This window comes from Squalius cephalus, assembly GCF_949319135.1.
Source record: "Squalius cephalus genome assembly, chromosome: 13".
NCBI lineage: Eukaryota > Metazoa > Chordata > Actinopteri > Cypriniformes > Leuciscidae > Squalius > Squalius cephalus.
Window position 1 is genome coordinate 29,150,713 of NC_137134.1, and position 25,742 is coordinate 29,176,454.

At 39.6% G+C, this 25,742-nt stretch overlaps 2 protein-coding genes across 2 annotated transcripts in view; both read right to left on the reverse strand.

Moving 5' to 3' along the window:
* LOC307169886 (uncharacterized protein) overlaps positions 1–25,742 on the reverse strand; it is a 386,038-nt gene that overhangs the window by 353,715 nt on the left and 6,581 nt on the right. The gene's annotated exons all lie outside the window — the stretch shown is intronic.
* On the reverse strand, positions 12,711–23,643 carry LOC307169858 (CD48 antigen-like). Its single transcript, XM_079890702.1, has 6 exons — positions 23,568–23,643; positions 21,230–21,565; positions 20,772–21,056; positions 20,548–20,661; positions 19,686–19,753; positions 12,711–13,011 (listed from the first exon to the last, which is right to left on the reverse strand). The coding sequence occupies exons 1-6, from the start codon at positions 23,620–23,622 to the stop codon at positions 12,958–12,960; spliced, it is 912 nt and encodes a 303-aa protein (XP_079746828.1). The 5' UTR covers positions 23,623–23,643; the 3' UTR covers positions 12,711–12,957.

Sequence of the window (25,742 nt, forward strand, 5' to 3'; positions counted from 1 at the left end):
GGCTCGGGCTTATTTTAGCTTCTCTCCTCATTGTGTATATAATTAACGTGCAGCAGAGCACACGTCACGAAGTGTGTATGAAATATTGTTATATTGATTATATTATAAATATTATACATCACCTAAGAAAGTAACACAAACGCAACACGCATACACGAACGCGCGCGCGTCACTCACGTGCATTAAACAGGTGACACTTCAGTTACTGAAAAGCAAAGAAAGGTAGGCCGTTTATTTATTTATTTTTGCGGTTTGATCCCGTAGCACTATATTCTCCCTTCATGGTTATGCTTCTGTGTAATGGACGGTTTGTCCAATATTTTTGGGCATGATGTTTCAGGCCTATAATAAAAGTTTACCTCTTAGTAGCGTGTGACGTGTGTGTGTTTGCGTGTGTAGCAGAGACAGTGCGCATCAGAGAGCGCGCGATGTGTGTGTGTTTGCGTGTGTAGCAGAGACAGCGCGCATCAGAGAGCGCGCGATGTGTGTGTGTTTGCGTGTGTAGCAGAGACAGCGCGCATCAGAGAGCGCGCGACGTGTGTTTGCGTGTGTAGCAGAGACAGCGCGCGTCAGAGAGAGAGAGAGCGCGTCAGAGCGCGCGCGTCAGAGAGAGCTTAAAAGTGATTGATGTTGGTCTCGGGTCGGGTCGGGTTCGGGCTGAAAAAATTGCAGGCGTTGTCGGGCTGGGGTCGGGTAGGGCTTGAACACCACGGGCCAGGGCCGGGCTAGGGCTGGAGTTTTTGGCCCGTGCAGGGCTCTAGTGCACACGGGTTTCGTGACATCATCGAAGTCCCATTTCATTGGCTAGATGCCAACCAATAAAACGGCTCTTTTGACCCCCCCGCTCCCGCCCCCCTTTCTCTCTCACCGTCTCTGAGCTTCAAGTGCACAAGTTAGTTTTGCACCTGATATATCGCGAAAAGAGTAGCAAAAGTCAAGGCGCGAAATTTGAAATTGCAGTGACAGATTTGAGAAGTTGCAAGTGCCTATTTGAGGTAGTACTGCGAATGTGAACGTAAGATTAAACGCAAAATATATATTACAAGTTTGTGTCTGTCGTTGTATTTCTGTGAATGGCATTTTACACATTTGTGTCTACTTGTCTGCAGCTTCAGATTCAGAATACAGGTTTGTGACTATTGTATGCGAGTGCAAATTTCAACATTCAACTTCAGATTTTTATTTTACAGGTTTTCACATTGGAGCTGTGAGTGTAAATGTTCATGTACAAGTACGAATATTTATTGTACAAGTTCTCAAATTCACATTTACGTGCTCTCGAGTTTTGCTACTGATTTACCTTCATACTAGTATTATTGTTCCAGATGTGAAGTCTTATTTTGAACTCTAGATGGCGCTCTGTACAGCGGGGAGCACACACAACCCCTGCTGTTAGATTTAAAGTACAATTCCGGTGAAAAATGAATCTAGGGGTAATTAACACATGGTTACCGAGTCGATCGTTCCCTGGGATGCGTTTTCATGAAAATCGAATGTAAATAGTTTTATCTCTAAAAACAGATTAGCTTATAACGCTAGTATATGTGACACAGAGTAAGTAAAAGTAAATCGCTAGTTAATACCACTAGGCTCAAAATAGCCTCACAATAACACGGTAGCATAATGAGGGTTCCTATGCAAACCGAAGCATTGAGAACGTTGTAAGTGTACAGACAGTTTAATAAGAAGATACTTTATAAAGACAGTAGGCTACATTACGCGTTTACAGGCATTTGTCATCTTGGAAAATAGTCTCGACTTCACGAACGCCGTGCACATGTCAGTCACGTGACATTTGCATGACACAGACACCATTACAACAGTGAATCGTACATTAATTTTTTTTCCTAAAATGACTGAATTTATTCATTGGTTCCATTCTAGAATTGACCAAAACAGGATATCATCTTTATATAGGCTATATATCAAAAAATTATTATATATAAAAAAAAAGGTGTTAAGAAGCTGCATGCTACTCTTGCAGGAAATAACTACTGAAAGTATGCTTATTCCCTTGAATATCAATCTTAATATTAATACAATATTAATACGGTATTAATGACTCGTTTAATGAGTTTCCTATAGTGAAGTGATGCCACAGCTGGATCTGGTACTTTATATTGAAATATTAAATCATCTTCTGATGCTGACAGACACATACTCCACGTGACTCTCCTCTTCAGCGTTCTGTAAAACACATCACAACAAATATAATAAAATATTTTAATAAAAACAAAAAACAAATATTAGCATGAACTGCGAAGGCCTAACTATGTTAAATCATCACAAGCTGAATGGGAAAACTGACAATTTTGTAAGTACCTAAACAATAATAGATTAATAATATGGTATTAATATTAGCCTGAACTGAAGAGTTTCATGCATGAATGTGTGTCTGAATACAGTTTCAGTTTCTTTCTCCCTTTAAAATTTAATGAGTTTATTTTTTGTCCTTTCTTTTGCATAATTATATGGTTAGTTGTATTTTATTCATTTTTTTCCAGCTGTCTGTGACACTTATATAATATTTTATTAATTTATTATATTAAAATATCTTGCAATCATTTTGTGTCAATTAATTGCTTTAAAATGTATTACTTGCTAAAAAAGTAATAATTAATGTGATCAATCATAATATGAAAGTAATAATCTGTTGAAACAGGAGCTACAATAAACTCCTTTAAATTAACTCTGTGTTTCATCAAAGCCACAAGACAATAAATCAACTATATGATTTTTACTCAAATATTTTATATAATAGTGTTAATAGTAAAAGAACTTCTTTTGGAAATACATTAAAGAAAGAAAATATCTGATGCGTGATGATGATTATAGAAACACAATCACACACTGATCTCCATCTGACTCACTGCTGAATGATACAAACACACACAACAGAAACTAATGATAAATGATCTTACCGATGTGTGTGTGTTTCTTTCATAGAACGATGGATGAAGTGACATAACAACTGAAGTTTTCTCATCTTCACAAATCTGAACTGTTTGAACAACAGGAAGAGATTAAAAATATAGATCTGTTTTTTTTGTTGTTGTTTTTTTTTTACAACATATGTGTTATTATTAGGCTGTCAGAGAGAGTTATTCCACACAATTATTTTAATAGATTTAATAATTACATTTTTTAAATGGCAATATGGAATTTGACATTATTATTTTTCACACACAGAAAACATCACTATTACCAGAGTAAAAGTAAATCCAGAATCAGTGTTTGTGTGTGAGACGAGTAAAGAGCTGCTCAGATCAATGCAACAACCAATAACCAACATCATTTAAGAACTAAATTACATCATCTTCATAAATACATATTTAAATATTAAACTATTAAATGGACTATCAATAAAAAAAATGCATTTGGAGTAGATTATATTATTTATTATTATTTGTTAACAAGCAGTTATTCTTGCCTTCTCGATCAGTTTTTCTGTGTTTCCTGCAGATCCAGAAGATCCAAAATCCAGCAACAATCATCAGAGATCCAGCAGAGATCAACACTATCAGAGACACTGAGACTGGAGGAACTGAAGGAGAGGAAAAGAGAGTCAGTCATTAGTGTGAGTGAATGTGTCAGTGTGATCTACACCAGAAGACAGAGATCAGGTCAGTAAACACACACATATATCATCAGTGCTGTGGTACCTGCACATGTGTGACAGAGTGTGTTGATGTCCAGATGTGTGGTCTGGTTGCTGATGGGATTGTTCAGCACACAGCTGTAGGTGTTTTTATCCTGATATTCCACCTCCAGAGGTAGAGAGAGACTGATGCTGAGATCACACACACTGATGCTGGACAATACACTGATTCCTGCGTACCAGGAGAGAGTCGCATCACACACATTCAACACTGATGAACACACCAATGAACAATTCTGGTGTGATGATGATGATGATGATGATGAGGAACACTGAGAAACGTTACTGCTGATGACAGGAACAGGCAGACGAGCTGAGAAAGATGAGATAAATAAGCAGAAATATGGATGAATCTACAGTTATTTTTTCATTGTGTTGATGATCAGTGATTGTGTCTATCATCTATAACATAATGAAACATTAAACATTTTAATATATATAAATAGCAAATGAAACAAGAAGCACAAGAGGAATTACATCTCGACTCACCATAGACAGAAACACTGAATGTTTTTGATGTCAGGTTCACTCCAATTATCTCTAGTTGATAAACTCCAGCATGTTCAGTTCTGGTGTTTGTGATGGTCAGAGATCCAGTTTGATCGTCCAGCTTCAGTCTGTCTCTGAATCTCACATCAGTAACATGATTATGATATAAGATCCCATAATTTCTACTGGTTTCAACTATAATGTACTTTTCAGCTCCATATTTCCACAGTATGTCTTCGTCTTCATGTATTTCAGTAACATCAGTGTTCAGCGTGACAGAATCTCCCTCCATCACTGACACTGACTGTATTTCATTTGTTTCGGCAGCAAACACTCCTGATGAACATGAACAGGTTTTCAGATTAATGCTCATGTTGGTTTAGAAAGCCTGAGATCAGTTTGTAACCTTTAACATCAGCAGAGACTACAAACTAAATGAAAAGTCACACTACGAACAAACAGACGTGAGTGAATCAATGATTTGATCTTTAATGTGTTTTTAAATGATCTGCTGTAGAACCAAAAATATATAATGAAACATTTTTTTATATACATATATAATATTTTATATATATATAAAATTTAAATGTATGTGATACATTTATTACAGCTTGAAAGTACAAGTTTAAATATTCTGGATATATTCAACACATTTTTTATTGTTTGACTTTTGTAGTTGTTTATGATTACAGCAGAAGTATAAAATGTTTTAAATCATTATTTTTTTATTATTTCATGAGAGGATTTTCATTTGTAATCATTGAAAGTAAAATACCTAAAACATCAAGAGATTTCTATCACAGAAGATGAAAATAATCTAATTTGAACCGTTTATTACTCTGAGATGTGACTAAATTACAGAAATGATAACTTACCGATCAGACGGCAGAAGCACAAACAGAACAAAACAAACATGTGAAACATTTTCTGATGTAATAACACTAGCACAACTGATCTAAACAAACACAACAGAAGTAATGTGAGCAAGACCTCCCCCGACAGAGTCTGACCCTACTAATGTACACACACACACACACACACACACACACACACACACACACACACACACACACACACACACACACACACACACACACACAAAAACTCACATATACACAGTAAAGCTGCTTTGAAACAATCTATATTGTTAAAAGCGCTATATAAATGAAGGTGACTGGACTTGACACAGACACGAATTTATTTAAAAAAATCCTTGCTGGTCCTCAAGTTCCCAGCATGCACTGTGGCAGGAATGAATGATGATGTTACTGTGAGTGAATCTCATTGTTATTTACTGTTACTCATTATGAGCAGCTCCTCGTCGAGTTATTCCAACTTTAGTTTAATAATTATTTTAATAGATTTTATTGATTCATTCAAATGGCACACAATTACTTGCCTGACTGTGTTAAATATGTAAAAATAGAAGAATATTGTCTCAATATTGGATGAATTACTTTTCATGTTAAAATAAAGACTAAGTCTAGGGATTTTAAAATAGTTTTTTATTTATTCAGTTCTCAATTTTAGTATATATGTGTAGAGTTAAAAGCGTGTCTGATCTCACAGTTTTACTGACGTTCATCTTCTGAGTCAAACTGAAACTGCTGCGGTCGGGTTTCTTCAGAAATGTGCTTTGATCTGTTAGTGGACAAACATCTTAGGTGAGAAAATGGCCATTAGAGCTGGTGTGTTTAGTTTGTAGGTGAAGAGCTTCTTCCTGTCATGCTTTTAATCACACAAACATGTTGAGCATGTTGAGAAACTGAGCGGACAAAGCAATAAATACACCATGATCATATTATACTGCCATTCAATAGTTTAGCTTGTTAAAGTTAATATTTTTGGTTTTTATAAATTGATACTTTTATATTACGTTAGTAAAAACACATTTTACATTCTTGTACTCAGTTTCCATTGAGGTGCTTTATTACAAGTGAAAATATGTCAACAGCTCCACTTATACAGTTATTATACACTTTTTTTTTTACAGATTTTATTGTAAAATATTTGAATACTGTTTCTGAATAATGAAAGCTAATGGAAAACTCTCAGGTCTAGTAAATAAGCCAACATGTGAAATTTACACTCACTGTTAAAAAAAGACACTTTTGTTCTATTGACTTAATTGCTGTTGTTTATGTTATAACTAAATTATGTTTTTTTATCCAATCATCACGTCATTCTAACCAGCTGTCTACAATCAGTACTCAACTTGTCTACCCAATCAGCAAAGTGAGTGGAGGCCTATAGGCTATATATACGCTGTCGACTCACCTGTTTGTTCCTCGACAGTTTTCAGCATCCCTCCACCACCCTGTGTCCGAGTCCTCACACTCGTCTGGTTACTTTCCTAACCAGAAATATGGTGGTGGGGGGTGGGGTGGGTTGGCTACTCTGGGTTTGAGCCAAAATCCCGAGCTCGGAGCCCTCTCATCAGACAACTCGCCAAATACGCTTACTACTTTATCTGATTATTTGTAAGTTTGGACTCGTGAAAAACATTTTCTAGAGGTTTATTTATTAGTGGTGGCGAGATGAAGCCCAAGAAGCATTGAAGCTTCTCAGTCAAGTGGTTCACAAAAGGTTTCATTTCTCGAGGCTTCATTTGCTCACAATCCCACCTGGTGGTCAAAGAGTGTAAAACAAGCAGATACATTACAGATGACCTGATGATCTGTGATACACTATAGCCTATTTTGCACCAGTTAAGGCTTAGAAATAACAGTGAAAAAAAATAAATAATAATAATAATAATCTATTTAAATAAATATATTGTGTAGTTTCTGTGGTATATAATGATTGTATAATATACCCCCAGCAACTGCATAACTGTGTAATAAATGCATTGCCTTGAAATAATTGGGGCTATCAAATGTGTGTAAATCAATACTTTGGTCATAATAGGCAGGAGGGGCAATATTTATTATTTAAAACTGGAAAGTGGTTGGGTTTAAACCATTGGTTTAAATATCTGTCAAAATGTCGCGCCAAGATTCGAAACACTTCCTGAACCAGTCATTTACAATCATTACTTTCTTCTCTTGAAGTCATTTGACATGACTTCCATATCCCGGGATTTCTCGACACATGCTCCGAAGCCTCGACACAGAACGTAACATCACTATTATTTAGCAGAATCCCACAGGGGTGGTGAGTGACGGCAGGTTTGATTTGTCCTGCATGCAAACCCCACATTATTTCATTCAACTAATTATTGGACAGTCAAACTGTAAATATGAAAATAAATTATATATTTTTAATTGAAAAATTAAATAAATTTTCCATTCTTTTGAAGTGGTGATATTCATAAGGAGTGAAAATGTGCAATGATCTCTTGGTTGTATGAATGCACATATGCAGTGTATGAATCAGGATGTGGTTTTGTTTCTGTATGATGTTCTTTAAGTTGTTGAAGATTGTCGATGAGACTCATGTATGTTTGTCTGAGTGAAAGTGTGAAGTTTTCCTTCCTGCTCTGAAGTCTCCCTCCACCCTGAATGTGTGTGTTGCACATCATGATGCAGTAGATAGTAAGTCTGTGGGAAAGCACGGCCTGTCATCTTCAGTCTGTCTCTGAATCTCCCATCAGGACCATCAAGTGTGAAGAATCCATCATTTCTGGTTTCAGATTAGTGCCAATTAGAGGCCCCTCAAACGCCGCCGATCTTGCGTCACTGGACAGGAACGGGGCCCTCGTCAGGTGACACATTGCACGAGGCCCTGGTAAAGTAACATATTGCAGATTATTAGCTGAAAAAAGCTAAGTACTGCATTAGCTAACTTTGAGTGAACAGTGTTTATCCGTTGTTGCGTTGATACTCCTGCTGTTCCTTCTATTTCCCCTAGAGGCTCCGTGGTGTTCCGCTGGCTTCTGATTGTGGGTTGGGCAACCTCTAAAACAGGGTTCACCAATCTCAGTCCTGGAGGGCCGCTGTCCTGCAGAGTTTAGCTCCAACCAGCTCCAACACACCTGTTTGAAAGTTTCTAGTATGCCTAGTGAGACCTTGATTAGCTGGTTCAGGTGTGTTTAATTGGGGTTGGAGCTAAACTCTGCAGGATAGCGGCCCTCCAGGACCGAGAACCCTGCTCTATAAAGACGCCCTGTCTGACGTTCGGGCTCTCTCTTGCTCTCACTTCCCATTCGCTTCTGCCTTAATTGTTATGAAACGTAACAGTCACTTAGGATGGATCGTCAAGATCGTTAAGCAGACAACAAAATGGTAAGAAAAAAATCGTCTTTAAAAATTTATATTTTAGTTATAAGTCACTCAGTCAGAATGTTATAAAACAGTTGTTTTCAAGTTTTCATCCCAGTTAAGTTTTCACGTAGCGCCTGTAGATTACCTATGGAGTTGTAAACAAACTTTGTGTTCAGTATATATAATAGTGCCATGTCAATTACAGTATGTAATGTGGCACTGACTGAGCGCACTTTGCCTGTTCAGCACCATCGCTGTCAAGCAGACGTCGCTGTCCGTGGTACTGAAACATTTTTACTGGCAAACTGTTTTCTTTGTTCGTCAATACAAACTTGTCCAAAAATGTGGCTTTTCTTTGTGTTTTATTTAACATATACCGGTAAGCTTACTTGGCTCAACAAGTGACACATTATTACATATGCATTCATCAGATATTTTATGGTTTTTTTTAACAGTTTTAATTTTAAAATGACTTGGTAGCAGTCATACCCCATGATGAAGCTCCACCCCCACTGTACTGAGAGTCTAGCTCCGCCCCTGCGTATACTTCATACTTTTTAAGACTTCTTGAAGTTACATTTTTTTGTCTTAGAAATGTATACTTTTAGGTCACGTTAGTATATTTAAACTTTTTTTTTTTTTTTTACATTCTCAGACTGGATCTCTGACCATCACAAACACCAGAAACACAGACTCTGGACTCTATAAACTACAGATGAACAGCAGAATTATAAAGAGCTTCAGTGTTCCTGCCATTAGTAAGTGTAATTTAGTCATTCACTGCATTTTTCTTTAAAGGAACATGCTGGCTTTTTGGGACTTTAGCTTATTCACCGTATCCCCCAGAGTTAGATAAGTCCACACATACCCTTCTCATCTCCGTGCGTGCCGTAACTCTGTCTGACGCACCCACCGCTAGCCTAGCTTAGCACAAAGACTGGAGATAAACGGCTCCAGCTAGCATACTGCTCCCAATAAGTGACAAAATAACGCCAACATTTTCCTATTTACATGTTGTGATGTGTATAGTCACAGCGTGTGCAAATAACATGGTCACATGAGACACAGCCATCTTCTAACCGTATACATACTGATTAAAATGTGGCTAATTTGTACAAATTAGTACGACCTCACTCGTACGAATTCGTACAATTTGTCTTAACCCACGTGATGGTTAGGTTTAGGGGCGGGGTCAGGGGTAGGTCATTCGTACGAATTCATAATTGGGCAACTTGTAATATGTATGACTTAGCAAAAATCATACTAATTCGTATGCGTGAAGTCTTATGAATTTGTACGAATTAGCCACCGTGTAAAATTCGTATGAATTGCCGTGAGATCGGGTTGGCTCATCTTATGAATGTTCTTTCAAGGCAAGCACAGCTTACCATTTATACCATATATCTAATGGGCAGAGCGATTAATAAAAATCTTCCACAAATACCCCACACCTGTTCTGACCTTCTCTCCATACACCCATCAACACCTCCAGCACCCCAACCAAGATCTTCAACAGAACACTGGAGCTGTGCAAAATCCCTTCCTGCTTCAAATGCTCCATCACCAACCCCATCCCAAAGAAACCCAAAATCACAGGACTGAATGAACACAGACCTGTTGCCTTAACGTCTGTGGTCATGAAGTCATTTGAAAGACTGGTGCTGACCCACCTGAAGGACATCACTGGACCTTTGCTGGACCCACTGCCAGCAAACAGGTCTGTGGATGATGCGTTCAACATGAGACTGCATCATCCACTGTTTTGAGTGTGTTCAGCTCCAGGTTGTTATAACTGCACCAGACAGCCAGCTCTGGCGCCCCCCAGGGATAGGTTCTCTCCCCACTGCTGTTCTCCCTGTGCACGAACGACTGCACCGCCAAAGACCCCTCTGTCAAGCTCCTGAAGTTTGCAGACGACACCACTTATCAGCCTCATGGTTCTGCTTACAGACTGGAGGTTAAAGAGCTGGCTGTCTGGTGCAGTCACAACAACCTGGAGCTGAACACACTCAAAACAGTGGAGATGATTGTGGACTTCAGGAGAAACATCCCAGCACTCTCCCACTCACCATTATGAACAGCACAGTGGCAGCAGTGGAGACATTCAGGTTCCTGGGCCTGAATTGGGACAGTCACATTGACTCCATTGTGAAAAAGGCCCAGCAGAGGTTGCCCTGCCTTCTCCAGCTGAGGAAGTTCAACTCTCACAGGATCTGCTGATACAGTTCTCTAACGCCATTGAGTCTGTCCTCTGCACTTCTGTCACTGTCTGGTTCTGCTCAGCTACCAGACAGACCTCTGAAGACTACAGCGGATAGTCCGGACTGCTGAGAGAATCACTGGTGCACCTCTCCACACTCTCCAAGAACTGAACTCATCCAGAGTGAGTAAAAGGGCATTTAGAAGTGTATCGTGATGCCTGTTTCTGTCTTGTAAATGTTTTGTCATGTCAGAACCAAAATACTGTAATTTGTCAAACCCCTCCACAGTGTGAGTGTGTGTGTGTGTTGATGTGATAAATGACATTAAAAATATCAAATGAACATTCTTTGAATGGTGAATTCCTAGTTTTGACACTAGATGGTGGTCTAACACAGTCTCCATACTGCTTGTAATACACACTTTATGTATTAATGAAATATCAGGTAATTTATCCTCCTGATGTTTCCACACAGAAGCTGAACGCAGAATGTGCGAGACTTCCTATTTATTATCAGCTATAGAGAAATAATGAGAAGAATATATCAAAGTTCAGTGAACTTTAAACTGTTTGCTACAAACCAGCATATTTATAGTTACTAAGACAAACCATTAAAATAATATGGTAGGATATGTAATATGGTAATATGGTAAGGAGGCATATGACACTGGAAGCCAGACACATTAAAAGTACAAATGGCCGTGTCTGCTCTTATCTGAAAAATAAGGTGATAATAAGGGATGTTGTTCTTACAAATAATAATAATAATAAAGATCATGGGAAACAGCAACAGTTATTATAGTGAAATTTAATAGATTAAGACATGAGTGACAATTTATTTATAATTTATTTTACACTCTTTGAAGATCTCAAATTATAATTTTATAATAGGAACAATACTATTTTGTGGAGAAATATAATTACCATGTTCAATCGCTCCATACCATGGCAATGAACATTATTAATATCCTTTATAAAAGCAGTATAGGCTTTGAGGCTTGAGAAAGCAAATATAGCTACCACATTTATTCTGGGTGGGAATGTGATTAATCCCTCTAGTGGTCAAGTGTTGTTATAGTTATTTCTGAGTGTTTAAATATCTGCTTTCTTATTAGCGCAAGTAAAAAGAAACGGAAACTATCAGCGTCAAATGCTATCAAATGCAGTTAAGGAGGTTGTTTACAATACAGAAGCATTAGATGGTAACACATATAGGTTTGATGAAGGATATTATTTACGATTAGGAGCATGGCAGCTACGAAATTATTCATTGTCAACACAAATAACTTTTTTTTTTTGATTAATAATGAATGTTCTTGTGTACATCTCCCTGGATGAAGCCGTGTTCACGTGACGTCATCTTGGTGGCATCAAAGTTAATATTGTCTTCCGCATGAGCTGTAAATCTGACTTCATGTCACTTTTCTTAGAAGTTGAAAAAAAAAAACATCAGAAAATCTGCGAGTAAACAGTTTCAGTCCTGTGCTCCGTTCAAGAATGATTCCTAAAATAATGTGTGTTGTTGAGGAGTCGTGCTGTAATTTTAAGTGAGCAGATTTTCACCTGAATGAAGATGATGATGAATCAGGTGAAAAGTCCCTCAGACGCACATTGAAGGAGGGAACAGAGACATCAAACCAGAAGATCACAGAGACTGAGAAAAGCACAGAGAAGTGGACACTTTGACTAGTAAACAACCCATATAGCCTAGTAAATAGGTAGCCTCTCGAATCGTCCTGGACACTGCACTAACTACATATTTGCTAATTAATCTTAAATATAAATATATATATATATATATATATATATATATATATATATATATATATATATATATATATATATATGTATTATTTGTAGGATCAACACTTCTTCACCCACACCTGTGTTTTGTTCCCTGACTCGTCATCATCCTACAGAACTGGAGCAGGAGTGGATATCTTGAGCTGTCCTCATCACTGCATCTGGACTTTACCACTATCAAGGAAACTTAAGGTGAGATTTTCTATTTGATTATGATCTTGATCTCTTTCTATGAATTTCTACCTTTATGTTTTATGGACAGGACGACTGTTATGCTACTGAAAAAAAAATCAAGATTGTTAGCAGCATTTAGTTAGTTTCTCGTCCATACTTGATGAAAACAAAATAAATGAACAACCATCAAACATAAATCATAAATTGTAAGTCATACATTGCATTTTATTCTTAAAATTACACTGGCAGAAAAATGATATGACCTTTGTAAGGATATGACCCAGAGAGTGTTGCACTGTTTAACTACCCTGCTCTACGTCTGCTGGGACGTCCTACAATATGGTGATCCTCACCAAAAACTCAACCATAGACTCGGACTCGACGCTGGTCACACAGTTCGGTCTTGTACTTATAAAAAGACTGAAGTTTGTTCATCTTCTCATTGTGATTGGTGCATAATCCACATGATCCTCCTCTTCAACTTTCTGTAAAAACACAACACAAGAAATATAGTTTTACAAAGTTACTGTATATAGTTTTTCTAATAACATTTATCAGCACTGCATGCAAACTTAAACATCTTGAGGAAATGACATCAAACAACATCTTCTATATCAGTGGATCTCAACCGGTTTTGCTAACATGTAAATATGACACAAGAACTTAAATTTATTAGGTTCATCAAAACATCTTTTGTGTAAATTGCAGAGGTGTCAAAAGTATTCACATTCATTACTCAGGTAGAAGTAGGGTTTAAAAAGTAGAAGTTGAAGTATCAACTCAAGCTTTTTACTCAAGTAAAAGTATAAAAAATACTTATTTCAAAACTACTTAAAGTATAAAAGTAAAATTAATGTAAGGAAAAAAAATTCTCTCTCTCTCTCTCTCTCTCTCTCTCTCTCTCTCTCTCTCTCTCTCTCTCTCTCTCACACTCTCACTCTCTCTCTCTCTCTCTCTGACGCGATTTGCCCCGATTTCACCCTCGCTTACCTCATGTAGGATCTGTTTCGACCTCACTCTGACCGTCACTACGGTCTAATAGGATGATAACCTTCGTTCCGCCTTCTCTCGAGACCTTATGTAAACAAAGTCATGCCCATGACCCGGAAGCGGAACGTCACACGCTATAAAAGGCGAGTTAAACTTCCGACTCGTTCTCTTTACCTTTCTCGCCTTAGAGACCTGGTACAGGTAGGAACCTAATTATATTGTTATTTACCATTCAATTCATTACCCAAGTGGTGCAGGTGCCTTGTGCCCCTGTGAATTGTGGTGTTTTATTTTGTTGTATTATGTTTGTTTATCTGTGCAATCACTTAATTCAAATGCTTGAATTGTGATAAGTTTTATTGATATTTGAGGCTAGTGTTCATACTAGTCATTCAATATTTAAATACAAACACTCAATTCATGCTATATGTGCTTATGAATTGGGATTAGTTATTGTATTATTCAGATATTCTGAGGCTAGTTTCTAAACATACTAGCCATTCAATATTATGGGTTATTTCTTTTTTCTTTCAGAGTATCCATCAGTAACATAGTGAATATACTTCATTACAAAATTTTGGTGAGTATTTTCTCCTTTTGGAGCCCTATATCACTGTTCGCAGCTGTTGGGGGTTGATATAGGCCTGCTAAATACGTTCGCGTACTAAGTGCAGGCCTTCTTTGCTTTGTGTGGGCTTGATATACCCTTTACTACTGTGCGCAGTCAGTGGGATTGTGTGTGGCCTTACCTGCTGTGGGGGTATTATGGCATCTCATTGCTGCCGATATTGCCAAACAGCAATGGACCCTCGTGATGGACATAGGGAATGCCCTTCATGCCTGGGGATGGCTCATTTAAGAGAGGATGTGGATAATCCCTGCAGTGCGGCTTGTGACCTGCCCAGAGGGGAACGACTTCACCGCGCTAATAGAGTATGCAGTTCTGTACCTGAGCGTGGTAGGAAGAGGGAACGCTCATCGGACAGGCATAGTCATAAGCGTTCTCGCAGGCACTCACATGATCGCCATGAATCACACAGATCAGGCCATGAGAAAGTGGTGGAAGTGGCTAAACACCCAACTCCTGCTCCACCAGCGGAGGGTGGCAACACAGACACTCAACTACAGATCCTGGCTGCTATTCAGAGTTTAGCACAGAGGATGGACAGAGTTGAAGCTCGCCACTCATTTTCACCATCACTACCTTCTGGTCAGGAATGTGTTCCTCCACCTGCGCAGCAGGGTAATCCTGACACTGACGCAGAAGATGCTGATGTATTATCTCTTATTGCTCCCCACTCGTTGGTTGATAATGCACTGCAGGCAGAAGGAGGGAGCCAAGGAGAAGGACCCCATTCAGATTCTGCTGAAGTGGATGGCGAATCAACTGGGAAGGATGATTTTCCAGCAAATTCTCTGGTGGCTAGAGTATTTAGTGCAGCAAAAATTCTTTGTTTGCAGCCTTCTGTGTCTGACCCTGCTCCTGTTGGGGGTGTCTGGGAAGGCATACCTCAGACTAATTCTCCATCTTGCATTCCAGTGGCAGATGATTATACCTCAATGTTGAGGACAGCATGGAAGAAACCATCTCAGAAGCCTCAATTCAATGCAGGCTGCAGATGGTTGGCCAATGCCCGTTACCCAAAAGAAACTGGACTGGGGGACATGCCACCGGTAGAACAAGAAATAGCATCATGGACAACTCTGGGACCAGCCTATGCATCAGCTAACCCTCGCTGTCCCAAGAAGGAGTGTGCGAAAACTGACCGTTTGATCTCACGATCCTTTAATGCCACTGCACGTGCAGCTCGTACAGGCAATGCTTTGGCTATCCTCTTAGCAGCCTTACGGAAAACCGTAAGTTCGGATGACCAGGATTCTAGGAACCTTGTTGATTCTGCTCTGGCAGCCCACTCACAATTGACACGTGATGTGGGGGACGCTATGTCTTCGGCTGTTTTATGTCGTAGACAGATATGGCTGGCACAAACCTCTTTGCCAGAGACCATAAGAAGCGAACTAATGAATTTGCCAGTAATTCCCGGTCACGTTTTTAATTCAAATTCTCAGGAGGTGCTGGATAAGGCTGAGCGCTCCATTACAACGAGAGAAGCTGTCCAGCGGGCTTGTCATAGACCAGCTCCAGTCTTCAGACCAAGGTTTCGAGAGACACAAAGACCACAGCAACCTGCTTGGTCTAGAAAAATGAGTGGCAATCCTGTTAGTGTTCAGGGGCAGAGCTTTCGTGGCCAAAGGCAAAATTCTGCCACTTATCCCCAGAGGAGATTTCAGTCCCGTGGGGGAACCCAACAGAGAGGTTCACGAAGGGGTGCAGGACCTTATGGTGGCCCTGCATAGGGGTCAGGGGCTGACCGTCGACTGTTCCTCCCAACTTTCACGGGCCAGTTGGGAGAGAGTGGTCTCAGACCAGTGGGTTTTATCTACAATAACTCACGGGTATCGGCTACAGTTTCGACGGCGCCCCCCCCCCCCCGTTTTCAAGGGTCAGAATGACTATGGTCAAGGACCCACTATTGGAGCCCGTATTGAGAGAAGAGGTGCAAGCTCTTTTACGAAAAGGAGCAATTGCAAAGGTGCCCTTCAACGCACAGCAGACTGGGTTTTATTCAACCTATTTCATAATTCCAAAAAAAGATGGTGGTCATCGTCCCATTCTAGATCTCAGGCACCTCAACCAGTACTTAAAAATTCTTCCATTCAAGATGATTCATACAAAGATGGTAATGCAGTCCATACATGCAGGAGAATGGTTCACGTCCCTGGATTTAAAGGACGCATATTTCCACATTCCAATTTGTCTAGAGCACAGGCCTTTTCTCCGCTTTGCATTTCAAGGCCAGGCCTTCCAGTTCCAGGTTCTACCGTTCGGCCTGTCTTTGGCACCGAGAATTTTTACTCGGGTGATCTCAGCTGCCCTAGCTCCCCTTCAGCTGCGAGGTATCAAAATCCTGCCATACCTGGACGATTGGTTAATTTGTGCTCCTTCTCGAGAACAGGTGATCAGGAACACAGAGGAGGTACTAGCTCACATTCAGTCCCTGGGGTTCATGGTGAACTGGAAGAAGAGCAGTCTCCAGCCTCAACAGCAGGTGAAATTCCTGGGGCTATATTTCAACTCCATAACAATGGAAGCATGTCTCACTCCACAGAGAATAGACAGCCTGGAGAAGGCGTTAGGTCACTTCCAGAAGGGAAAGCTGGTGACAGCCCACAGGGTTCAGAAGCTGGTAGGACTGATGGCGGCAGCATCAATAGTGATTCCCTTAGGCCTACTGAGGACACGCCCGATACAGAGATGGTTCAATTATTTTCGTCTTCATCCAAAAAAGGACAGAAGAACGAAGCTGTTGGTGACAAAGGCCTGCATGCGGGCCTTACTCCATTGGAGGGACAAGGACTTTCTCCGCAGGGGAACCCCACTGGGCAATCTTCCTCACAGAAGATCAGTGATAACAACAGACGCATCACTGACAGGCTGGGGAGCCGTTTGGGAGGGCAGGTCAGTAAGGGGCAAATGGGATCCCCATTGGTCATCAGAACACATAAATGTGCTCGAACTGAGGGCTGTTCATCTTGCTCTCAAGGGTCTGTTACCATTTTTTCGCCACAAGCATGTGCTAGTGAGAACGGACAGTACCTCAGCAGTTTACCACATAAATCACCAAGGAGGGACAAAATCACTACGCTGTCTCCAGGTGGCAACGAACCTGCTGACGTGGACCGGGCCACGGCTGTCCTCACTGAGAGCAATCCACATCCCGGGTGTGACAAACAGAGCAGCCGACATTTTGTCCAGAACAGGGCCTCTCCCAGGGGAATGGTGGTTGCACACGGAGGTAATAGCCCAAATGTGGACCCGATACGGGACAGCTCATGTAGATCTCTTTGCTTCCAGGGAAACGACCCATTGCCTGGGATGGTACTCCCTCACGGTACAGGAGCGCAGTTTAGGCCTGGATGCTCTGTCGCAAGAGTGGCCGACAGGCTTATTATATGCTTTTCCCCCCTTTCCTCTGATTTCCTAAGTCCTCCAGAGGATCAGAGAGGGTCATTGCACAGTTCTACTAGTTGCTCCACGCTGGCCAGGAAGACCATGGTTCTCGGACCTAGTTCAGCTGATTCAGGGTCCTCCGTGGCAACTTCCATCACGGGTGGATCTCCTATCCCAAATAGACGGGCAGATTTGGCATCCAAACCCGATGGCACTGCGATTGTGGGTATGGCCTCTACAGAGTCCGTCCCTCAACAGCTAGATGAAACTGTACGTGAGACACTGAATAACGCCAGAGCTCCATCTACTCGGGCTAATTACTCGATAAAGTGGAGAATTTTTTCAGAATGGTGTTTAGGCTTGAATGTTGATCCAATAACCTGCTCGGTGCCACTTGTCCTTAGATTCCTGCAGGCTCAACTGGATCAAGGCAAAGCAGCCAGCACAATCAGGGTTTATGCTTCATCTATTTCAGCATCTCATAGGGGAGTGGATGGCCAGCCATTAGGCCGACATCCCTTGGTAGGTTAGTTCCTGAAGGGAGCTCGTCGCTTATGTCCAAATCGCACTCTGCGGGTACCCAATTGGGATTTGCCTTTAGTACTAGACTCTCTCACTAAGCCCCCGTACGAGCCTATGGCGGATGCAGATTTTAAAGCTTTGTGTCTCAAGACAGCTTTTCTCTTGGCTATATGCTCTGCTAAAAGGGTAGGAGAATTGTGTGCGCTATCTATTAGTGAGGATTGTTTACGTTGGAGGCCGGATGGCACAGGAGTGACACTCTGGCCCAACCCTGCCTTTTTACCTAAAGTAATTAATCCTCAGTTCAGAAATCAAGTTCTGGAGTTAATTCAATTTCAACCCCCTTCACAGGCAGATCAGCAGAATTTGCTTACCCTTTGTCCAGTAAGAGCATTACGCACCTATGTAAACTTTACTCAGGCCTTGAGGAAGTCTCATTCTCAGCTTTTTGTTTGCTATGGAAAGGCCAGACTAGGGTTGCCACTTTCTAAGCAACGGTTGTCACATTGGTTGGTTGAGGTTATTTCCCAGGCTTATACAGAAAGAGGGTTTCCAGTTCCTATGGGAATACGGGCCCACTCAACCAGAGGTGTAGCTACTTCATGGGCCGCACTAAAAGGAGTTCCGGTGGGGGAGATTTGTGCTGCAGCATCATGGTCTACACCATGTACATTTGCTAATTTTTATAGAGTTGACATAACTAGCACAACGCCTGTCAGCACGGCAGTTTTGATGTCTGTTGCCCAGCGAGGTTTGAATAGTTCGGAGTCTGTAGTTCCTCGCGACCCTGTTGACATGAGTCATCCTATTAGACCGTAGTGACGGTCAGAGTGAGGTCGAAACAGATCGTAAGTTATGAATATAACTATGGATCTGTGAGACCGAAGGATGACCGTCACTATTCTTGTCGCTCGGAATTCTAGGGCGTTCAAGGTAAGAGAACGAGTCGGAAGTTTAACTCGCCTTTTATAGCGTGTGACGTTCCGCTTCCGGGTCATGGGCATGACTTTGTTTACATAAGGTCTCGAGAGAAGGCGGAACGAAGGTTATCATCCTATTAGACCGTAGTGACGGTCATCCTTCGGTCTCACAGATCCATAGTTATATTCATAACTTACGTTTCCTTCGGAAGACTTTTGGCGCTGCGCACAACCAAATGTGACTACAGCCTCTCACAAGTTAGAAAGACACCACAACGCCAATCAGTTTAGCGATGTGTATTCAGGAGGCGGGCGTCAGATCTAAACCGTTTGTGTAATTGGCCAATTTTTTTTTTCTTTTTTTTAACGACGAATTTTTTAACGACGAAAATGTAAGGAGTAGAAAGTACAGATAATTGCGTCAAAATGTAAGGAGTAGAAGTAAAAAGTCGTCTGAAAAATAATTACTCCAGTAAAGTATAGATACCCCAAATTTCTACTTAAGTAAGGTAACGAAGTATTCGTACTTCATTACTTGACACCTCTGGTAAATTGGCTTGTTCTAGTCTTGTTGTGCAAACCATTAATTGTTGAAATGTTTTCCTCAATGTAATTACAATCCTTTGTAGATGAAGTTTAGAGGTCCTGCAGTCTTTCAGTGTTTCTCAGTTGCTTTAAATATGTATTACATTTCATGAATAATAAATTGTCTTACCGTTTTCTGTGCGTTTCTTTTGTAGAACGCTGGTTCAGCGTAAGTGATCTCGTCTTCGTGAGTCTCAACTGTTTCAACAATAATAGATTTATTAAAACAACAAAACTCAATACTAATTAGATCTGATTCTTTACAACATACTGTATGTATGTATGTATGTATGTATTGTTATTATTATTATTATTATTATTATGGCCGTCAAAGTTAAAGCATAAATGCACACATCATTAAACGTTTAACACAGCCCTTTAAAAAAAAAATGACATTAACAAATTTCATTTGACGAAATTTAAATTTAATTTTAATTTGTCACTTAAAAATTAGAGAGACATTTTTTACATATAATTTATAAATCAAACCCAGGCAGGACATTTAAGTCAAATGCATTCTTTGTTTGGTGAAATTGATGCTCAACAAGTTGAACAAAAGTAATCAATAACATTTTTTAACTTTAGCATCAGCTGCATCTTTACACGTCACCTTCATTTATATAGCGCTTTCAACAATATAGATTGTTTCAAAGCAGCTTTACAGTGACAATAGGAAATTATGTAACATGTACATGGAATAATTATGGAACATGTAAAATTATGTTCATAAAGTGGAGAAAGCTTTTGTATTTTAATGTTTTGGTGCAATTTTAGAAAAGAAGGATCTGTTTTTTTTGTCTATTTTAAACACTAACTACACATATTATTTTGGTTTCTTTTATAAATAATCTCAAGGGTGTTAACTACAAAATAATGACAAATATTATTTTTTAATTATATTTAGGGCTATCAGTTGACTAAATATTTAGAGTATATTTTAGGGTGTAAAGTTGTGTTTATTATAATGTTTAAAAGCAGTAAATAACACTTGCCTTCCCTGTCAATTGTTCTACATTTCCTGCAGATCCAGAAGATCCCGAATCCAGCAACAATCATCAGAGATCCAGCAGAGATCAACACTATCAGAGACACTGAGACTGGAGGAACTGAAGGAGAGGAAAAGAGAGACATTAGTGTGAGTGAATGTGTCTGATCTACAACAGAAGACAGAGATCAGGTCAGTAAACACACACATATATCATCAGTGCTGTGGTACCTGCACATGTGTGACAGAGTGTGTTGATGTCCAGATGTGTGGTCTGGTTGCTGATGGGATTGTTCAGCACACAGCTGTAGGTGTTTTTATCCTGATATTCCACCTCCAGAGGTAGAGAGAGACTGATGCTGAGATCACACACACTGATGCTGGACAATACACTGATTCCTTTGTACCAGGAGAGAGTCGCATCACACACTTTCAACACTGATGAACACACCAATGAACAATTTGATGAAGAACATTGTGAAGAGTTTCTGCTGATGACAGGAACAGGCAGACGAGCTGAGAAAGATGAGATTAATAAACAGAAATATGGATAAATCAGTGTTAATTTTGATTCATTCTTGATGAGCAGTGATTGTGTCTGTCATCTTAAACTATAACATAATTAAACATTTCAATATGTAAATAGCTAATAAAACAAGAAGTAAAAGAGGAATTACATCTCGACTCACCATAGACAGAAACACTGAGTGTTTTTGATGTCAGTGTCTGTCCTATTGTCTCTAGTTGATAAACTCCAGTATGTTCAGTTCTGGTGTTTGTGATGGTCAGAGATCCAGTTTGATCGTCCAGCTTCAGTCTGTCTCTGAATCTCCCATCAGGACCATCATATGTGGAGATCCCATGTTTTCTACTGATTTCAGCTATAAAATACTTTTCAGCTCCATATTTCCACAGTGTGCTATTGTATTCATCATGTATTTTAGTAACATCAGTGTTTAGAGTGACAGAATCTCCCTCCATCACTGACACTGACTGTATTTCATTTGTTTCGGCAGCAAACACTCCTGATGAACATGAACAGGTTTTCAGATTAATGCTCATGTTGGTTTAGAAAGCCTGAGATCAGTTTGTAACTTTTAACATCAGCAGAGATAAACTAAATGAAAAGTCACATAAATGAACAGACAGACTCGAGAGAATCAATAATTTCGTCTTTTAATGTGTTTTAAAATGAACTGCTGAATAATCAAATAAAATTATATGATAAAGTAAATACAGCTTGAAAGTACAAGTTTAAATATGCTATATATTTTCAACACATTTTTAATTACTGAATTGCCATGACTTTTGTATTTGTTTATGATTACTGCAGAAGTATTTAAAATTATGTAAATGATTTTTTAGACATTTCATGGGAGGATTTGCATTTGTAATCATTGAAATTAGAATACCTAAACCAAGAGAGATTTGATCACAGTGGATGAAAATAATCTAATTTGAACCGCCACAGGAGTTTATTACTCTGAGATGTGAATAAACATCACAAATATGTTTATAACTTATCGATCAGACGGCAGAAGCACAAACAGAACAAAACAAACATGTGAAACATTTGCAGCTGTTCAGTGAAACGCCTGATCTAATAAGACTATCAATGAACGCACAACAGATCTTAACAAACACAAGCTTGTGAATCCTCCCCCGACAGAGTCTGACCCTCCTAATGCACACACACACACACACGCACACACACACACACACACAGACGCACACACACACACACACACACACACACACACGCGTATACATGTTACATATTCAGTACATATGTCATATAAAATCTACATTTCATGGTAAAATAGAGAGTAACTCGTGATTTAAAATTGTTGTATATACAGTGGGGAGAACAAGTATTTGATTGTGCAGGTTTTCCCACTTACAAAGCATGTAGAAGTCTGTATTTGCATTTTATTGCATGACATAAGTATTTGATACATCAGAAAAGCAGAACTTAATATTTGGCACAGAAACAATTACAGAGATCATACGTTTCCTGTAGTTCTTGACCAGGTTTGCACACACTGCAGGGATTTTGGCCCACTCCTCCATACAGACCTTCTCCAGATCCTTCAGGTTTCGGGGCTGTCGCTGGGCAATACGGACTTTCAGCTCCCTCCAAAGATTTTCTATTGGGTTCAGGTCTGGAGACTGGCTAGGCCACTACAGGACCTTGAGATGCTTCTTATGGAGCCACTCCTTAGTTGCCCTGGCTGTGTGTTTCGGGTCGTTGTCATGCTGGAAGACCCAGCCATGACCCATCTTCAATGCTCTTACTGAGGGAAGGAGGTTGTTGGCCAAGATCTTGCGATACATGGCCCCATTCATCCTCCCCTCAGTACGGTGCAGTCGTCCTGTCCCCTTTGCAGAAAAGCATCCCCAAAGAATGATGTTTCCACCTCCATGCTTCACAGTTGGGATGGTGTTCTTGGGGTTGTACTCATCCTTCTTCTTCCTCCAAACACGGCGAGTGGAGTTTAGACCAAAAAGCTCTATTTTTGTCTCATCAGACCACATGACCTTCTCCCATTCCTCCTCTGGATCATCCAGATGGTCATTGGCAAACTTCTTTTTTAAATGAATTACTTAAAAATCATACAATGTAATTTTCTGGATTATAGTTTTAGATTCCGTCACTCACAGTTGAAGAGTACCTATGATAAAAATTATAGACTTCTACATGCTTTGTAAGTGGGAAAACCTGCAAAATCGGCAGTGTATCAAATACTTGTTCTCCCCACTATATATATATATATATATATATGTGAGACCTTCGCATTTTTTATTAATGGCTTTCCATGACTTTTGTAGATGTTTATAAAATTATATTATACTACTTTTATTATTATTATTTATTTTTTTAAGAATTGGAGACCTGAATTCAAAGTTAGTAGATTCACAATATTCACGATTCATTTTAACAGCAGATAAAAGTCTAATTCAAACAGTATCAGCCACTTTATTGCTCTGAAATAGAAAAAAAGCCATGAAAATGTTTTTATAACTTACCGATCACGATCAGACTCCAGCAGCACAAACAGAACAAAACACACGTGTGAAACATTTTCTTCAGTAGTTCAGTGTGTGAAGAAACTATCCACTGAAAAACACTCAGTCTATATGTGAATCCTCCCACGACACAGTTTGACCCTCCTAGTTTCACTCGCTGGTAGAGTTGGGAACCGAAAACTGGTTCTTATCCAGGGGAGCGTTTCCCAAAACCTAAGTTAGCAACTTTGTTGGCTGCAATGCAATTTCCCATTGCCAACCAACTATGTTTCTAACAGGTTATCAACTATGCTTTTGGGAAACGCACCCCTGAACCGAAAAATACCGGAACCGTGCGAAAGTCCTAAGTTTCGGTTCCAAAAAGCAGTTGTCAATATGAAACAGCTTTACTTTCACAATCTTTTCAACAACACAGTATCGGTATTTCGATGTTACAAATATTCAAATGATCACAGAAGTACTGAAATAAAAGTTTATAGTTCGAGAATAAACACTGATGTCTACGGTAGCAACCAAAACAGAGATAATAATAATAATAAATAAATCTTCATTGCCATTTAAGTGAAATTACGGAACTTAAATATACAAGCTTGATACAAATTATCATTCTAGAAGAAAATTTCAGATGGCACTTAGAGGCTTTTGCATCTGAACTCTTCATATGTAGCTTTGCAGTTGTCCATTGTCAGCAATTAATAATGCTAAATTCAGAACCGCATACTAGCATTCAGCTTTCTGCCTTAGAAAGATATGGTAGATAAATGAAGTAGTGCGGGTTTATGATTATCAACAGAGAGGGTCATTTAGTGCCACCTCAACTGTTTATTAATATGCTTTATATTCATGTAACTTAGACTCATTAGATAGATAGATAGATAGATAGATAGATAGATAGATAGATAGATAGATAGATAGATAGATAGATAGATAGATAGATAGATAGATAGATAGATAGATAGATAGATAGATAGATAGATAGATAGATAGATAGATAGATAGATAGATAGATAGATGTGGTCTATCCAAAAGTGGTCTTCAATAGCCGTAAATATATAGATGAAAGTGAAAGTATGGGGGAACTATCACTTCTTGCAACACAAGAGTCCTGGGAGATTTTGTCAGCCAGTCTGACAGTGTGCAGTACATGGCTTTCAGTGAACGCGTTCTCCACTGAGTGTCCCACCAATCTGGAACAGATTCCCAGGAGCTGTAGAATCCTGGCCTTCAGATGAGCTGAGAGACCCCCAAACCACACATCGCCTCCAAACTGCAGAATGCTTTGAATTGATGACACAAAGAAAAGAGACAGGATTTCGCCACTCGCTCCGAATGACCTAAGTCTCCTTAAAAAGTAGATTCTCTGCTGTGCTTTGCTGCAGATATAGTCTACATGATCACACTGTCCACGTGCACTCCAAGATATTTGAACGATGATTTTTGTTTTATGGTGTCGCATGAAGTCACAATCTCGGCAGCGTTGAAGTGATGGACTTCAGGAGTTGTGTCTGTCTGACTTCAAAAGGCGTGATGACACTTTTCTTAGTAGAAGTTGGAAATCGTGACTTTCTGAGTTGAATTGAATGCAGAAGTATCTGTGTGTAAACTGTCCTGCACAGTTTCAGTCCTGTGCTCCAGACATGAATGATTGATTCTTCATATGTGTGTTGTTGAGGAGACGTGTGCTGTTAAATGCTGTTAAGATTCATGATTTCCCCCTGCTGGTGAATGAATCAGGTGAAAAGTCCCTCAGACACACATTGAAGGAGGGACCGAAACATATCAAACCAGAAGATCACAGAGACTGAGAAGATCACAGAGACTGAGAATAGCACAGAGATGTGGGCTTTTTTGACCACCTAGCAATCACATGTAGCCGACTAAAAAGGTACTGAAATCCACCAGAACACCGCACTAACCACATATTTGATAATTGTGCCTTTTCGTTTATCGAGTATTAGCTTAAAGATAAGATTTAATCACAAAAAAAATTCTAATAAAATTAAAAACCAAACGGTTGGTTTATTTGTAGAATTAACATTCCTTCAGACTTGCCCTGACTCTGGTTTGTTCCTGATTGATGGCGGTTCAGAGCTGGAAATTAAGGTGAGATTTTTTTGTCTACATTTTCTCTGATCTTGATCTTGGGGTTCAACTTTGTCCTTCTCTTGAGAGTTT

Bases quoted from the DNA above. Each gene is read 5' to 3' on its own strand.
- LOC307169858 (XM_079890702.1), bottom strand. From the start codon at position 23,622: ATGTTTCACACGTGTGTTTTGTTCTGTTTGTGCTGCTGGAGTCTGATC. The intron at 21,057-21,229 runs GTGAGTCGAGAT...CATCTTTCTCAG, and splicing joins ACTCAGTGTTTCTGTCTATG to CTCGTCTGCCTGTTCCTGTC. The intron at 19,754-20,547 runs GCAAGTGTTATT...TTGTTGAAACAG, and splicing joins TAGAACAATTGACAGGGAAG to TTGAGACTCACGAAGACGAG.